Source organism: Primulina tabacum, chromosome 7 (assembly GCF_025594145.1).
Source record: "Primulina tabacum isolate GXHZ01 chromosome 7, ASM2559414v2, whole genome shotgun sequence".
NCBI lineage: Eukaryota > Viridiplantae > Streptophyta > Magnoliopsida > Lamiales > Gesneriaceae > Primulina > Primulina tabacum.
This window is the reverse complement of record NC_134556.1, coordinates 36,411,519-36,430,440: the sequence shown is the minus strand read 5'-3', so window position 1 is coordinate 36,430,440 and position 18,922 is coordinate 36,411,519. Positions and strand designations below refer to the sequence as shown.

The 18,922-nt window shown below is 32.2% G+C and overlaps 2 protein-coding genes across 6 annotated transcripts; one reads left to right on the top strand and one right to left on the bottom strand.

Annotated features, from left to right (window-relative positions):
* The first annotated feature begins 3,352 nt into the window (after positions 1-3,352).
* Positions 3,353-4,869, top strand: LOC142551567 (putative galacturonosyltransferase-like 1). The gene is given in 2 exon segments (XM_075660863.1): positions 3,353-4,155; positions 4,157-4,869. Coding segments are annotated over 2 exon segments (1,080 nt in total). The 5' UTR covers positions 3,353-3,561; the 3' UTR covers positions 4,643-4,869.
* Positions 4,870-11,524: 6,655 nt separating this feature from the next.
* LOC142551565 (uncharacterized) lies at positions 11,525-15,800 on the bottom strand. Of its 5 annotated transcripts, none has more exons than XR_012821584.1 (4): positions 12,497-15,800; positions 12,328-12,379; positions 11,982-12,251; positions 11,709-11,897 (listed from the first exon to the last, which is right to left on the bottom strand). XR_012821584.1 is itself a non-coding variant. In XM_075660862.1 (2 exons), exons 1-2 carry the CDS (start codon positions 15,435-15,437, stop codon positions 12,689-12,691), a joined length of 2,613 nt encoding a protein of 870 aa, XP_075516977.1. In that variant the 5' UTR covers positions 15,438-15,800; the 3' UTR covers positions 12,389-12,688. The 5 variants fall into 5 exon arrangements, 1 of the variants encoding a protein (XP_075516977.1); XR_012821586.1 differs by lacking the exon at positions 12,328-12,379 and having other exon boundaries at positions 12,497-12,708; positions 12,845-15,800; XR_012821585.1 differs by lacking the exons at positions 11,709-11,897; positions 12,328-12,379 and adding an exon at positions 11,525-11,678 and having other exon boundaries at positions 11,955-12,251.
* Positions 15,801-18,922: the final 3,122 nt, after the last annotated feature.

Below are 18,922 nucleotides of genomic sequence, written 5' to 3'. Positions count from 1 at the left end.
GTAGTTGCATGGATCTTCATTAAAATTTCTTCTGGTCCTGTGTTTCAATGATTTTGGTTGGTAATGGAGTCTGCATCTGTGTAGGGATAAGACGTAACACAGATTGAATAGTTCATAAGAGGTTACTAGTTATCTTTCTCAGAAGTGGTTGTACGCCTCTACTGCTTCTAAATTCCCTCAATGTGCGTTGGCTGTGTGGTAGGATTTAACATAATTTTATATCAATTACGATTGGGTCTTGGACGCTTACGATGACTTTTGCGATTAGCTGTATTTGATTTTGAGCAACATGCATCAAGTTGGCCTCACAAATCAGAAAGTTTGAAACTTTCTAAATAAAACACGGATTGGATTTGATTTGTGTGAATTCGGTAACAGGGTAAATTATCTATAAAAGAAACCAAATATAATAATGGATTGAATAACGTTAAAGAATAACGTACGAATGCATGGATGACTCGATACAGAATAGGTTGGCTGATTTAAAAATCTCGAGGTTCTTTTTGGTACGTGGTATATGTTCATCGAATGATGTGTAATGAAAAACTGGATACGAATATACAATCATTGACCCTCTTACGACTATACCAAACATACTCTCGATATGTGTATCTTCTTTACGTAATGTTACCTTAGCGTCTCACCTTCGTACAAAAATCGTAGAGGCTCAGGTTCAAGTTTGAGTTCGAGTTTTATGTACTAAAAATAATTAAATAAAATATTACATATGTTGTATCTATCTATCTATAGAATATGAGGGGACATATGAATAAGCCTTGGGTTCTCGTTTCCATGGCATGGCTGCCAAGTCTTGAATCCATGCCTGACAGTTTGAGTAAAAGTCCAGTCTGGGTCCTCAGTCCTTAGCATGCAAAACATTGGATTCCATCCCTCCAGTTTATTTTTATATTTGGGAAAACAAAATGGATATTTATCTTTATTATGAGGAAATATAGTTGTCATTTTAGACGTGTCTATAATTAATTCAATTAATTTATTCTTTAATATAGGGTTTCCTTAGAAATAATCAAGAGGCTAAAAAAATAATAACCAAGATGAAAATGTGAAATTATATTTACAGAAAAAGAATAAAAATGAACAATAAATCTTGTTCTTATTATGTGGGGATGGAACCAAAATTGGGAAGAAATTTTCTATACTCCCAGACGAACCCTTGGTCCAATTATTCTGCGGTGTATGTCGTACAGGTCAACTTCGGGCTACGAAATTTGAAAACTTACCTATATAATTTATATTCAAAATTAAATTCACGTGATAATTAATGTTTCATTCCATCTATTTATTATTATTATTATGAAAAGTACACACGACCCACATTCTGTCACTCTCATTTTCATAACTTTAAATATATATGTACTATACTTCGATTACAAGTTAATTGTATCTATACTTCAATCGTCATAAATATATAGATTATATATTTTTTTTTCGACGGTCACAAATATTATCATAATACATTTTTATTTATGATATTCTTGCTTAATGTATTAGTAAATAACTAATAATTTTTTTTTTTTTTTTGGGAAATGGAGACACAACGTGAATGTATTATGAATTTAGTAGCCAGAAGTTGGTGTTATTTTTCAAAAATACCAACTTTACACCCTTTCATTTGCTTAAAAAAGGTGACTTGTTCTCCAAAAAAAAAGAAGGATGACTTGTGAGCTGATATATATTATTGGTGTGGTGTGAATATTTTTGCACTAATTTTATTGGTTATTTACTTATTTTTCGGATGAAAGGTATTATCACTGTGTTGGGAGAAAAATGAAAGATCAACTCACTCTTTAATAAATATTAACCAGGAATTTTTTTTTTAAAAGAAATGCCGCGTCTGCTAAATTTCTATTCCTGAGTACCTACATTTGTATACAGAATAGAGTAGATCTCTTGTGAAATGGTCTCACGAATTTTTATCTGTCGGACGAGTCAACCCTACCGATATTCACAATAAAAAGTAATACTCTTAGCATAAAAAGTAATATTTTTTCATGGATGACTCAAATAAGAGACTCGTCCAACAAAATACGACCCGTGAGACCGTCTCACACAATTTTTTACGTACAAAATAATATTATCATGGCATATTCGTAAGTTTTATTCTAAATATTTTAAAATCGTGGGACCAAAGTAAGTTGTCGAGAAATATAGAATAAGCCTGTTATGAGTTGATTTCATATGTCTGATCGATATCTAGAGTAAAAATAATAATTGTTTTTGAATCAAATAGAAAATCTGTCTCAGAAAATTAAATTATAATTTTATAAGAGTTTTTGTGTTTTAAAAAAGGCAAAAGTTTATGTGAGACGATCTCACGGGTCGTATTTTGTGAGACAGATATCTTATTTGGGTCATACATGAAAAAGTATTACTTTTTATGCTATGAATATTATTTTTTTTGTGAATATCGGTGCGGTTGACCGTTTCACATATAAAGATTCGTGACACTTATTCTTGAAAAAAAATAGGTGGATATTTAAACGCGTACAAGTTGTCCACTCGTTTTGTTGAGATTTCATTATTGTTGTGTTTGACTGATGAGTAGATTCAAAGTTTACAAGTCCTTTTCACAATTTTGTGATGTACTTAGATATATTTGTAATGAATATATATAGTTCTCGTACAATATATATCATGCGATAAATATAAAATATTCTTCAAAATAAGAGACTCAGACTTCAAAATTGCGTGGCCACTGCTGACAGATCAAAGATAAAATTAGTGGCGGAGCTATGATTTTTGGCTTGAGAAATGAAATTAATGCATAAAAAAATTTAGGAAAAAATGTAATAATTATATTAAAAATAGCTCATGAAAACTTCTAAAAAAATATTAATAAACTAACATACCTGTCATGTATTTAAAAAAAAAAATCAAACACATTTTGCAAAAACTGTAAATAATTTTATGCTTGATGTTTTAAAAAAACGGAGTTCTAATTGTAATTAATTTTACACAAAAAAACAATTTTGTTTTTTTTTTTTTTTTGAATTTTAATCAGAGGTTCTGTGCAATTTGCCCATATTGAAAATGAAGAGGGCGATTGCCATGCTCCCCTCGTTTGCTCCATCACCGACTAAAACCACATTTACCTTTATATACACACACATAATAATAATAATAATAATAATAATAATAATAATAATAATAATAGGAAAAAAAATTAAGAAAACCAATCAACTAGATTTACTTTGGACATGTAACATGCCTTCCACAACACATGCAAAAAGTGAAAACCTTTTAACCTTAAATTTCATAATTTGTACCGTTTAGCCATACAGTTTTGTTCTCTACTCCCATCACTTATCCTATATGCAACCGACTCATAACATGCATAAATGTCTTCAAATTTCACAAATCCTCCACTTGTAAGATTTTCTAAAGAAAATACAAAAACCCAATGTTGAAAAATCTAAGACATGGCATGAAACCAAGAAAATCAATATAAAAATCTTGGACCGAGCTGCCCATCCAGCTATGCACTTGCAGCCCTCCGATCATATAAAAGACCTCTCGCCCCCCAACATCCACAAGATCTAGATGAAGAACCCTACACACCCAATCTTCTTTCAATTTTTTACAATCACCGCTTGTTTCTTTCTTGCCACTTCTCTTGCAAAACAAAATGAAATAACCAAAATCCCACAAATATTTAGAGAAGCCCCCAAATTCTACAATGCCCCCTATTGCCCTTCTATTGTTGATTCCGACGATAACAACAACATGGAGCTGGTGTGCTCGATGGGAGTTACCCATGTGGCGATGACATTGGATTCGGCCTACATTCGAGGCTCCATGGCCGCCATCCTCTCCATCCTCCAACACACTTCTTGCCCTCAGAACATCTTCTTGCACTTCGTCGTCTCGGCCTCGACCTCAACCTCATCCTCGTATTTACTTACGACGATTAGAGCGTCTTTCCCATACCTAAACTTCAGAGTCTACCGGTTCCACGATACGGCAGTGGCGGGTCTGATCTCCACATCCATCCGTTCGGCTCTCGACTGCCCTCTTAACTACGCCCGCAGCTACTTGGCTGACCTCCTGCCGCCCTGCGTCCGCCGTGTCGTGTATTTAGACTCTGACTTAATCCTTGTCGATGATATCGCGAAGCTCGCCGCCACCCCTACTCGGGGGAGACAAGGTCCTGGCGGCTCCGGAGTACTGCAACGCCAATTTCACATCCTATTTCACCCCAACATTCTGGTCAAGCCCTTCGCTTTCCCTAACATTCGCCGATCGAAAAGCGTGCTATTTCAACACCGGAGTAATGGTGATTGACCTGCTCCGGTGGCGGGACGGGGATTACACGAGAAAGATTGAAGAATGGATGGAGTTACAGAAGAGAATGAGGATATATGAACTGGGTTCTTTGCCGCCATTCTTGCTGGTTTTCGCCGGAAAAATAGCGCCGGTTGATCACAGCTGGAATCAACACGGCCTCGGCGGAGATAATTTTCGTGGGCTCTGCCGGGATTTGCATCCAGGTCCGGTTAGTTTGCTGCATTGGAGTGGGAAAGGGAAGCCATGGGCGAGGCTTGATGCTAACAGGCCCTGCCCATTGGATGCACTTTGGGCGCCTTACGATCTGTTGAAACCTCCATTTTCATTTGATTCTTGAAATTCTTGACAGATCACAAACTGTCAAAAAAATTATTAATATCATTTCTTTTTGTAGAATTTGAGAAAGAAATATATATATTCGGGGACACTGTATAGAAACGGTGGATTTGAATTTTGCGCTGTAAATTTGGTGTACCTAGGTAGCTATAAAATCCATGAATCTAGATTGTCCAAGAAAGTACAGAATCGAAGATTAATATTTCTTGAATGATGTATGTTTACGAACTTCACTGATTGCTGTACAGAAGAAACAAATGTTGGCGGGTTCAAAAATCCTCCCTTCTTTTTCACTATTATTATAGAACAATTTTTAGTATCTTACTATTGTTTCATATTGAATATTTTGTAAATTCAGCTTCATAAGCACAAATTTTATTTATAACGATGAAACTTTAACGACTATTTTTCAATACACATCGAGTAAATTTTATGCAAATCACGCAAATAAATATATTATAGTTTCATTGATAATTAACAAGAGGGGAGGTTGGTGAAAAATCCCCAATCAAAACATTTCTTTGGTTCACTCCCTACCCACAAAATTGTGGTACTATGTCATACAAAATGTGGTACACTTCATGTGGAAATGTGGTACTAAAAAAATACCCAGAGACTGAACACAAAAAAAATCGACGGCTGGGGACTGAAGGCCAATTTCCCGTTAACAAGACGAGTACTTCGATACAACTGCTAGAATTTCTTGAAAGTTTATATGAAATGTGTGTATTTATATGAAATATGTATATTTAGGATTTATATGTTGCTTATAGCATATCAAACCAGCATAAAAATCGATTGCTTGTAATATATCAAAATGAGTAGGTCTCTTGTGAGACGGTATCACGAATCTTTATCTATGAGACGGGTCAACCTTACCGATATTCACAATAAAAATTAATACTCTTAGCATAAAAAATAATACTTTTTCATGGATGACCCAAATAAGAGATCCGTCTCACAAAATACGACCCGTGAGACCGTCTCACCCAAGTTTTTGCCTGTCAAAATATACCCATTTGAAAATTCGGGAAATTGGCCTTCAGTTTCCAGCCGTCGATTTTTTTTGTGTTCAGTCCCTGGGTACTTTTTTAGTACCACATTTCCACATGAAGTGTACCACATTTTGTATGACATAGTACCACAATTTTGTGGATAGGGAATGAACTCAAAAAAATGTTTTGATTGAGGATTTTTCACCAACTTCTCCTTGAAAATTCTTGTAATTAACTTGTAGCGGAACCCAATTTTCGCGAGATTTAATATATTTTTATTGAGCTACCAAACTAAATAATTGATCTCACTTTCTTGATATATTTCCTTTTCATAAAGTATTATATTCGCTTTCAACGTACATGAAAATGACTTCGAGCCGAAGGATGCTACAATTATAACCTATGTTTTGATTAAAGTTGAATTTTTTTAAAGATACATCGATTCCGATTAATGATATTTATTTTTATAGAAATTGCTTGATTTATTCTTACGCATGACTTCTTTTCGTTAAACAAGTCGTTAGAGCCAGTTGATTATAAAAATCTCAGGCTCATTAAAATTAAAAAAAAAAAACCAAAAAACAAAATAAACATTAAAAATTATAAAGGAGATCGAAAATTCTGAGAATCGAACGAATTAAGAAGTTTTTCGACGAGGAAAAAAACTTAAATATAAAGGTTATTCACAATATAAAGATTTGTAATTTAAGACACCATTTTTCATTTATGGCCGACAACTCAGTTTGGTTGTTTTTCCTCTTGTGAAAATTAATTAAATTATAATGCCTTTTTTTAAGGAAATATAATGTTTTTCATTATAAATATTTTATTCATTCCGATATTATTATTTTGCAAATGCCAACGATTTCTAAGCGTCATTTGACTTTTATTCATATTTAATTTAATATTACATAATGTTGGCTCTAACCTTTGACGTGGCTGAGCTCCATTTCTTTCCAATTTATGAACAAGAAAGTGAGGATCTTGAAAGGGATGTTGTTCGTAAACGTAAAGAAAATTAATTAAAATATTATAATGTGTGTATCAAAAGTTAGTGTTGTGCTCTGATGTTGTCAACACGAGTACACAACATGCAGTGGAAATAGATTATTTAACACACACGTAAATTTTTAATAAATAAAAACAAGATTTAAATTATGCACAAGTACGAATACTTGTGCGATGCCTCATGACAAAAAATTCACTAAAAATATTATGTAAATCGTTTAAACCAAAACAATACTAGTGAGAATACCAAAACAAAATTCCTTGACACTCCAAGGAATTAAAAATGCATCTAAATAAAACACATAAAAACTAGATGCATAAAATAAAAACGTATTGCTTAAAACCACACGAAATCACTCTTCGATCAACACTCTGCGTCAGTGTTGTTCTTCGAGTGTTGTTAACACCAATCAGCAACACGGTATATGTGAATCAATCACACAAAATCTTCAACACGAAAATCTTCAATATCTGAACTCTCTGTGTGTTCAGAAAAATCCAGCAGCTCTCATACGCTGTAAAGTGATCAACCGATCACACGAAAACATCTCATCAAAATAGGATCGGCTCTCGTATATTTCTTCTATGCAAGAACTCCTTAGCCGACCTTTACGTGCACTTTGAAAACCTCCAGCTGATCCTTTCCACAACAAAGTGATCACACGATCACACAAAACTTCAGCACCTCTCTACTCTCTAAAAGCTCTCTCCCACCAACTCTCTGAAAGCACAAAAATATTTTCTCTCTCTACACCACCCTTGTACTGTTGTAAAGCTCACTTATTTATATTTCATGCTTGGCCTAGAAAAAGAGTTCTAGAAAATATGAAAATAATATTTTCATTAGTTATAAAACACTTTCAAACAAGAATAAAATATATTGAAGATAAAAATCATATTAAAAACAAATCATATAATATCTATAAATAAATCAAGCAAAATATTATAATCTAGAAATAAATAAAATAAAATCTTTTAATCTAGAAAGGCAAAATCTTAAATTGATATTATCAATTTAACAAAATAATAAATGAATAAAATATTTCTTTCAGATATGATGCAATTAATTAATTATTTTTTAAAAAATATATATTAAATTTAAAATGCCGATTGTGCGTTTTGATATCGATTTAGGAAACCAAAGACAATACTACGAGTAAAGTCTTCCGTAAATGATAAGAGCAAATATATTTGATTAAAAAAAAACTCGACATCGTGTATATGGGAAAATATTATTTTTATATTAGTTTTTTTAAATATAAAGCGATTCATGTTCATAACACATATATAAATTCGTGACACAGTTTGATATGAGATTGACTCTATAAATTTTACCGTTCCCTTCGATTTAGGAAACCAAAGGCCGTGGCAAACTTGACCGAGTCTAGCTAGTATCATCGACCCAATTTTGTAACTTGAAAGTATATTTTCCAATAACCGAACAAGAAAACAATTCGATTCAGACCCAGAAAATCTAACAAAATTCGCAAGCCGATTTAAACGAAAAATTAATGGTATTAATTAAAAGAAAATTCGTGTTTATTTAGTTAATTTTGAACATCAATTAAAATATTTTATTGAGATGCATGCAGTGTCGTCGGTGGGAAATACAAAGATGCAACGCAACCCCATTCAGTCTACATCTTCATAAATAGTGATGGTATAGTTCAAAGTTTCACATGGGAAGTGAAGACTTTTTAGGCATCCTCTTTAAATATGTATCATCGTTTTTTGTAGTGGACCAGTTCTGTTCAATGGGGCCAATTAAACATACATATCGCATTTTCAAATATTTTATTCAATCGATATAACATAACTAAAACATTCTATTTCACGTAAGAGTAAAAATTTAGATCGTAAAGTTTACAAATAATCTAGCTATGAACAATACAATATATAACGGCATGCATGAACTTTGATACTACGTTAAAATTGAGACTTAGATATAACTCGACCTTTTAATTTTCAAATATGTCTAATCTCTAACCGACACAAGTTGTAATCACATTCTCTCTTTCTTAATTATATGTTTACTTCATTTTTTTGCATGTCCCGAATGTATAGTTCAATTTTTGCATTCAATAACATTTTTCTTGTTTTTTTTATTAATACGTGTACCGACTAAATACTGGAAAATAAAACCATTTTTTGAATGAATTGAATAAGGATAAAATAAGAAATTTTCTGTAAACTTTTTTTCGACGATTTTCTTAGTCTGTGTGAAAAAATAAACAAACAAATATATTTGAGAAGGAATGAGTGTATAGAAAAATATTAAGAAATTATTTTGCATTTTTTAGTTTGAAAATTATCCCACATAATATTCTATATATATATATATATATATATATATATATATATATATATATAGATATAGAATGGTGAACTTGTCGTTGCTATTTATATATTCTTACGTATGAAGGAATTAACATATCATATCATTTAACGCGTTTTTACTTTATATAATTGAACTTTATATTTATTAATTCATTTGATATCGAAGAAATATACATGTAAGCAGTAAGCACCCGTTCCATGTAAATATATTAAAATAATTTGGTATCAAAATTTTGTTTTGTTTAAAAAATTCTAGAGATTATATTGAAGTTATTTAAATATTATTTTTATAAAATTTACTAATAATTAAGTTGAATAATTTAAACGATAATTCACCTTCCCACAGGCTTTGAATGGGAAAAATTTCAAAGAATGTTATAATATTCTTGAAAATGATTGTAAAAATAGCACATCGATATAGATGGAAGAAGCTTTTCTTACGTGCAATGAAACAATATCGTGTAATTAAAAAAATATTGATCAGAAAATATTTAAAATAATATATTTGATGCGCCAGAAATAAGGTGCAACGAGAGATGTCATGCATGCAACACATTCTTAGAAATGAATGAAAAATGATATAGGGCACTTGGATTTTTAACTTTGACAATTTCTCAAGTCGTTAGGTCGGCACGTACTCGTTCCGCCACCTAAAATAGTTATGTTAGATTTATAATTTCTCAATCTACTAAAAAGATAGGCTGACTGATCATACTTAGCTCATTTTGACATCTCAGCCTGTTTACCTGGACGCTCACTTACTTAACTATGGGAACCATATAACATGTGTAAGAATGCACCAAGTTATACCATGAACTTGATTGATTTTGAATAAAGTGAGTTGGTGTCAATATATTCCATGTATATTTCAATACTAGGCTCAAGAAATCAGAAACTCGGGTTGTTTCAAGTCCACTAGTAAAGTAATACGTCCGAATTATTGAGAATATTTAGTTTTTTTCATTTTTAGGGATGTGAATATTAATTGAACGACAGAATGAATAATACATGATTGAGTAAATTATTATTTTGAATAACTAAAATGTGAAACAATATGATTGAGAAATTCCAGAAAAATGAGAGCTTTGACAATATGAGTTGTCTCAGAACACTTCTTGGTCTTTAGATTGAAACAAATTAATGTCTACTAAAAGTGGAATAATCCCTTTAAATAAGACTTTTTTTTAACAAAATGCTGAAACCTTAAATGGTAATGCAGTGATGAAATCTAAATTAAATATTATTAAGTTAGCAGTAATTATCAGAATTTTAAAGTTCTATTTTAATATAAATTTTTATCAACTATGAATTTGTTTTTGTTTTTTTTTTAACATAGCATACACCAACTATGTGTGTATTCTGTAGAAAATTTAGAAAATGAAATTAGTATTTTTATTTTAAAAAGAAAGTTGTTAATTTTTTAAATTGAAATAGATGTTTGTGTAAAGATTTCCAAAACATTATCCTCCACTAATTTTTGTACTGCTACACATGGCGAACTGAATTACTGGGACCATCAATGATTACATTTCCTAATTTTAAGATAGAACGTACAACACTTGAACGTACATTATTATCAATGCATTTGATGGGTCGATTTTCACGTTCCATTTTATTTTAAGGGAATACAAATATATATATTTTCATGGTTCGGTTGACACCGATTGCTACTAATCTCCGAAACATATCAATATTCTTTCTAAAATATCATACAAATTTAGGCAAAAAAAAATCAGGGAAACAAAAATTGTGGCTCGGTATATTAATTTTTTGCGATTTTGATAAGTCTTAGTTTGCTATTCTCGTTTCTTTATTGTTTGTTTGTTTTTTTTTTTTTTGTTTTTTTCATTGTTAGTCTTTTCTCAAACGTAACATTGAAATGATTGAAGCGTGTATGTGGTACGGAAGGAACATCAACATGTCGTGCCACATCAGTAATATATCATAAAAAGAATAAAATTGTCACAAATTGAAAGACAACTATGAAACTGAAATTTACTAATATAAAAAACCAAAATCACAAAAAAGTTAAATACCCAAAAAAAATCATTATATCCTTGATATACAAATAAAATATAATGACATTAATCTCGTGCAAAGATTCACCATTTCCTATTTCCTATTCAGGACAAGAAAATAAAAATTAAATATAAGATTATTAGCATACTAAAAAAGAAACATTATAAAAATTTTATAATTTTAATCCAATATTGTAATATTATTCATTGACTCGAACCATAATAAAAATTACACAAACACACATTTAAAGTACCTATTGCAAAAAAAAATAGAAATAATAATTCTAAACGTGCAGGATAGCATGTGAACAAATTCGGGAAAAGTTAGATTTATTTAAGAAAAAATTGTAACTCATTATTATCAAAATAGACGATGATTATCATATATTAATTGATTTATAACGAAGACAAATAATGTACCCAGTGTAAATTTACTAGTTAGTTCCCCAATAATTTAAGAAAATTAGGCATCAACGTATTGGCAATAAAATTATATAAATAATTGATCAGCACATGAACATGTTACAAAGACCAAAATTTGTACGATGTTATTGTTTTTAGTGGTTATAAATTTTGTCAGTACAATGATATATTTCTAATCAGTTGTGTCAATTTATTTAATAATGTAATATCATTTCTTTCTCACCACACACAAAGAATCAAAGTTCATCATCTAAATCTTTAGTAATAGAAGAATGTTGAAGTAAAAATGGCAAGTCAAGTTTTTGAAAGTAAATGTGAATCCACCCTACCTTTCAACATTTATGAACAAAATTGTCCCATCATCTCTAATATTTTTACGCGATGTATCCATCAGAAACATTTTTGTACAATGAATCTGAAAAAAAAAACGAGTTGGGACATTTTTTTGGTGGTGTGCATCCTTCTCTTGGAACACCTGCAAAATGAAGCCAAAAGTGTAAATCCATTTGGCATTTCGCATATTGATTGAAACATATGGACAATGTGGTGATACACTTACGCTTGTATGAAACTTAATCCAGCGGTATCAACCATTTGCAAAGGGTCGTCTGGAGCATGAGGATGAACGGGTTGGATGGATTCGGTTCGATCATATGCTTCAAGGGAAATTCTGAATGACGAAAGCCAAATCATGATCCTAGATAGCATTTCTACAAATGCTTACAATCAATCAGTATCGACCATATCAAGCACCACGAGCTCGAATCAGCCTTTCTTCGCATTATAGCAATTTCTGATGTCCAATTTCTTGCATGACCGTCAGAGACATCTGTAAAATCAATGGAAGAAATTTAAATGGGAATAGTTGAAGATTAAAATTGAAAGGTGTTTTTGCTTTTTCTCACATTTGGTTTTACAAGAATCAGCAATGACATGATGAGTAGCTCCTCCTAAAAACTGTATGTTCCAAATATTCATGGTTTTCAGCAAAAAAAAAAATTAATCCTCAACATGAGAAGAAAGAAAAAACGGATTTTTTTGCAATATCTGCTACGGGTAAGAAAGACGTCATACCTTTTGAAATCTGCCGGTTAACTCTTTGGGACGACAACGTCTACCATCAAGATTAATAGTGCAAAATACCATGCTCGGATTTTATCTCCAAAATCTATCGAGCAATCCAGATATTCTATTTTCCAACCCAAAAATATCTCTTTCGTAAACCCGCAACTTGCCATTAATGAACATGTGCAATTTGAGTGTATTTCATGCACCTACTGCTTCAGCTGCACATGTGATATAATATGTAACAATTGAATATCTCATTATGCATGCTAGTTAAAAGGAATGCGAAGGATTCAACAACCATTATTATTTGTAATATGAAAGCAGAGGTTTGCTAGGATATTATAAAGATTTTACCTTCGCATGGTGTCCCATGTCCTGTAGACTTGTTTTCAATTCCCATCTTGTCCATTTGATCCAAAAGTGCAACAACTTCTTCCATGTTACTAATATTTGAAATATTTCTGTTCAACATTGAATATTTGGTGTTCGAGGGAGAAACTCCTTCCTTAGTCATTCTCTTCAACAGGTTATTAGCATCATCGGTTCTACCATTCTTGAAGCATCCGTCAATCAAAGTATTATAAGTGATTAAGTTAGGAACTAAACCTTTCGAGTATAGTTTATGGAATAGCCTCAATGCACGATCAATTTTTCCCAATTTACACAGGCCACTTAGAAGAGAATTGTATGTAACAATATTTGGTGAAAGACCCTTTCTCAGCATCTCGTCACGTAAAAGAAAAGCGTCATCAACATTTCCGGAGATTGAAGCACTGTGTATAAGGGCTGAGTATGTGAATTCATCGGGTACGAAGCCTCTTTGGGAAATATCTCCAATAATTTTTCTCGCATCATCAGTCTTCCCATATTTGCATAGCCCGGCTATAGCTACATTATACAGCACATGCTTGGAAAATTTTTGTCCTTGAGCAATTTCATCAAGAGAATTTGAGATTTTTTGTGTTTCAATCCCGGCCATGTTGGATTTAAAGCATTTGTAAAACTGTTTGAGGTCAGGGACGACATCCAGATCAATCATTTTCTTCAATAACATATTTGCATCATCAGTCCTACCAACTTTGCTAAGTCCACTGATAAGGGTGCTACATATGATAGCATTTGGAGCAATTCCTTGTCTTCTCATCTCAAGGTATAAGTCCAAAGCTTTCTTTATTTCTCCTTCTTTGAACCAACCGGTGATAAGGCATCCATAGGTGATAATATTAGGGCTCAGTCCTTTCACACGTATCTCAGAAACAACATCTGCTATATCTTTTGATTTCTTTACCCTAAACAGTCCACCTATCAGCGAGTTATACATTTCAAGGCAAACTGAAACTTCTTTCTTGTCCAAAATTCCTTTAATTTCAAATGCCTTTTCAATATTTCCGGCTCGACAATACCCATCAATCATTGTTCTGTTAGTCATCTCATCTGGTGTAAAACCTAGCTCATTCATCTTCTCAAGAATCTGCTCCGCTTCAATCATATGTCCCATCTTACACAATCCATTGAGCATGGTGTTCAACAGAACTGTAGATGCTGCATATCCTTTAGCTAGAACATGTCTCCACAGCATCAAAGCCTTCTCAGAGTTCCTCTCTTTGAAAAGGCCATGGATAAGAGTGCTAAAGCCAATCTCATCAGGAACAAAACCTCTTTGGAGCATCAAATACCAAAGTTGCAAAGCATCATCAATATTACCATTTCGACATAATCCTTTTATTAGGGTATTATAAGTTACTTTCGTCGGACATACACCATTACCAGACATTTGATGACAAAGCTTGAAAGCATCATTTACCAAGCCTTCTCTGCAGTACCCATCCAGCAATGTGTTATAGCTATAATCATCTGGTTTAAAATTCCCTTCAACTATACTTGTCAAAACTAGCTCCGCTTCACAAACTCGGCCACTTTTACAATAGCCGTTTATCAAAGAATTGAAAATGAACAAATTCATATCCAATCCTGAAGACAACATCTCATCCTTAATCCTAACTGCATCATCCATTCTCCCAACTCGACAATACCCATCGAGTAATACGCCATACAACTTTGCATCCAAAGAAAATATGTCCCCTTTTTCTTCCTTCAGCCTTCTAAAGACCTTCTCTGCTTCCTCCATTTTCCCAAGCTTACAGTATCCCTTAATCAACAATGTGTACGTAACAACATTTTTACCAACTCCACGTTCAGTCATCAAGCCCACCATCTTTTTCACCCCTTCCAACTCCCCCCTCTTTACATACCCATTGATCAAACTGTTATAACCCACTACATTCATTTCAAAACCCAATTTCTCTAGACCTTCCACAAATTCCAGCGCTTTAGCAACCTTACCATCCTTACAATATGAATCCAACACTATCACGTAAGTATACTTATCAGGTACAACCCCGACTCTGAGCATTTGATCATATATACAAACAACCTCGCAAAACTCATTCCTTCTGACCAAAGAACTCAACAGACTATTACATGATCGCAAACTTGGCAAGCGACCACATTTAGGCATATTGTCAAACACGTACAACGCATTCTTCAACAACCCACTTTCCACATAAACCTTAAAGATCATATCAAAAACAGTCGCAGAAAACTTAAATAACCTATAAACACTAACCAACTCTTCGTAAACCAAATGAACTGGATGACGGTTGCTCTCCGATAGATCGACAAGAGCACGCAAATACGACCGTGTCTCGGGAAACATTCGGGCATTGGATAAAATGTGGATGATCTTGATATGGGATCTGAAGTTGGGTCTGAAATATTGTTGTTTAGAGGCTAGTTCGAAAAATTGCAATGCTGCAGTTGGGTGGAGCTTGAGGTTTATGAGGACGCCGTCTAATAGGTCGTCGGAGAAAGAAAAGCGAAGCTTTTTGAGGGCGTCGAAGCGGCTGAGGATCAAGATACGGCTGATTTGGACAGGGAGATTTACCATATCTTTGTGGTAACTCCGAAACGATAAAACGAGGATTACGAGTCAAATCCTTTCTCAAAGACAACAACTTTGACTTCTTCACCAGTTGCATAATTCGGAGTCAGATTCTGATAGACGAACTCATCAATTACAATGACATATAATACCTCCCATCAACAAAGAAGGAGCTACGAAAGAGAAATTTAAGGAGCTGGCTGGGATGAACATCGCAGATGCAAAAGTATACGGGCCACAGGAGAAATTGAAGAACACGCGAAATCGAATACTATACTACGGACCAGAATGTGCAGTGTTCATGTTTTGTGAAGCAATAATTAATACGCTATCAAGAATGTGCAATATCATTGAGGCAAACAGAAGCGAAATTGGGTAAAGAGATCCTGCTTACATTTCAACGGATAATATCTTGTCATATATATAATTTTTTTAAAAAATGAATTATATATATATATATATATATGAGACAATGTCCACATGAGTAGACGAAATAAACGACAAAATTGAAGCAAACAGAGAGCAGCTCTCTGTGTGGACATATGATCCCAATTCCCTAGGGTTGGGGAGGGAAAATTCAAAAAATAAAAATAAAAATTGAAAACTATATTCCTTTCTATATTACGAAATATTGTATCTAGTTTTTAGATATTAGCAACATTTTACATTTGAAAAGTCAATTTTACGAGATAAATTTATTCGCTGAATAATAGCTCCTAGACATTAAACAAATAAAGTTATAGAGGATATTGAAATCGTTTCCGAGGAAGCTCATTCCACGTTTAAGATAGGAACCGGGAAAATGCAATAAAAGAAAATGGTAGGAGGACGATCACTCAATGCTTAAAATATTATTTTATTCTACATATTTAATTTTATTGTTTATTTTCGTATTTTTTCAATAATTTATTTGTATCATATTCAAACACAAAATCTATAAAATAATCCCATCCTCGGATACAAATTGATGGGCAAATATGTCAGGTATTTTTCAAAAAAATTTAAATTTAAATAAAATAAATGACATAGACATATACCAAATTTATCTAACGTATTTGGCTTGAGTGGGAAAAAAATCATATGCACCAATTGATGTAGCATCCAATGTTACAGTTTTTTTTTCGAGAAAACTGGCATTCTTTATTCAGTAATCAATATTCATCGGTTAAAAGTTTGTCAAGCCCGAACGAAAAATCACCCGACACCCAAAATAGAGGTGGAGGAGATGAAATAGAAAATTTTGCCAGAGCAGGTGCCACCGCGTTAGCCCGATGGTTTGATATGATTCTGCAAAGGTTGAGTCTGAAGTCGTCGGCCTTTCCATGCATTTGGTACTTTGATATTCACCTAGGAAGTCCATGCACCACCCAATTGATTTACTATGTGTGCTCCCCCTCAGTGTGCAACAAATTAGTAGCTTTCCTTCCATATCGCCCACATATACATAGCCATTTCCTCGAACTTCTGCCTCCCTAATTCGTACATCAACCGAAAACATATATCGTGTGAATCATGACACTTGATACTATCAATGAAGTTGTATTACATGAATTGTCGTAAAAGAATTTTTCTCGACTTGAGACGGGCAATTATTTTGGCATTAATGGTAGGGCCAAGCATTTGAAATAATGAACACAAACTACCTCTAGTATAAGATTTTTTTTTTAAATTTTTTTATTTAAAATTCTTGATGGTAGATGCACTCTGATGTGAAGTCAATTTCAAAAGGGGCCAACCGAATTAATGCTATTAAAAAAAATTGAAATGCTTTAGTCCTTATAAGATTAATCTTGGCTTTAATTTATATTATCGTCGTTTCAAAAAGATTTAGTTCCAGTTCTATTTTACCGATTCTTCTAGTTCTTTATGGCTTTTTAAAGGAAAAAATCAACACTAAGACGCTAAATGATCATATCGTCTTATAAAATCGAACTCGAAGAATAAATTAACTGCGTTCGCAGTTTTTTTTTGGTCTAATAAATCTTGAAATTAATTCATTTTTCAAGTGTATACTTAGTTGATTTGGTGATTAGCAAACAAAAGAACATGCGCCTCCCTTTGAACAAGAGCGACATCACATTATCGAGAATGTAAGAGGTCGTCTTCTAATCTAATCCCAACACTCGTTTGATAAAATACACTTCGAATGCATGCATCCAAATAATTGCAATGAAATTTCAGCAAAAATTAGTTATTATTATTATTATTATTATTATTATTTTAAATAATATTTTATTTATTTTAAATACGTAATACGTATAAACTACATAAATGATTGTCGTCGTTGAGTCACCAAACTTAAATTATTATTCTCTAAATAAAATGAGTGTAATAGTGAGTAGAGTCAATTCATAGGGAACGAATGATGATTTAAATAACAGGAGGTTGTGTTGGATATGAACAAAATAAATTATTAAAACAAAAATTAGAAATCAATAAAAAAATAATAAATTTAAACGAGAATTAAATAACATCGAGAAATTATTAACCAATGAGAAACTTCAATTTTACTGAGTCCTGATTTAAGGAAGTTCTAATATTCAATTGTAGCACTGATTATTGCTTGATAAATTATTTATTCATGTAGTTTCAAGCAATTAATCTTATAATCGTAGGGATAACATCTAAAATCATTGTATTTTTATAATTTAATTGACCAAACACAACATTCAGTCAAAACTTATCAGTAATCATTTCATATTGATTAAATATATCATTTTCACTTTGAGAAAACAATTAATCCTGAAATCTAACAATCGAGATAGCCACAATTGATAAATCTAGTTTCATCGATTTATTTAGACTAAATATGTTATGATAGCACAACATACTTAATCTAGCGCTACTCATATATCAATCGTTTATGAAAATTAAGGATCACTTAGTTCATGAATATGAATAGAAAATTATGAATCAAATTAAATTGTCAGATTAATCGATATATAACTTTCATATAATTAAATATAAATCAACAAATATTTGAATTAAACAATTAAATTAAAGAGCAAAAAGCTTCACAATGATAAAATTGAAATAGTAGAAATATCCATTGAATCAGAAGTAAAACTTAACCTAGAGTTGTTTGTAGAAAGAATGAAAAACTTCCTGCAACCTCCTTGTGTTTCACGTTGAAGAGATAAAACGAAAAATATATAAGTCATAAAAAAAAAACTAGAATAAAAACTAATAATACTAGGAAGAGATCAAGTCTATTAATAAAGAAACTATAGTTTGTATGTTGTAATAAAATTCTAATCAAATTTTTACTTATTTCAATAATAATTCTCTATTTCCAACCGTTTTCAATGAATTAAATACCAAAATTAAGACTTCTAAAATATGATATTTATATCATAATTTTTGAGCTATATATATGCCGTCACAAGACAACAACAAATTTGCTACAAGACGTGACCACGCTTTGTGACAAACTTCTTATATTTTGATTATTCTTTAAAAACTCCATTTGAACAAATTCAAATGTGTTAAAA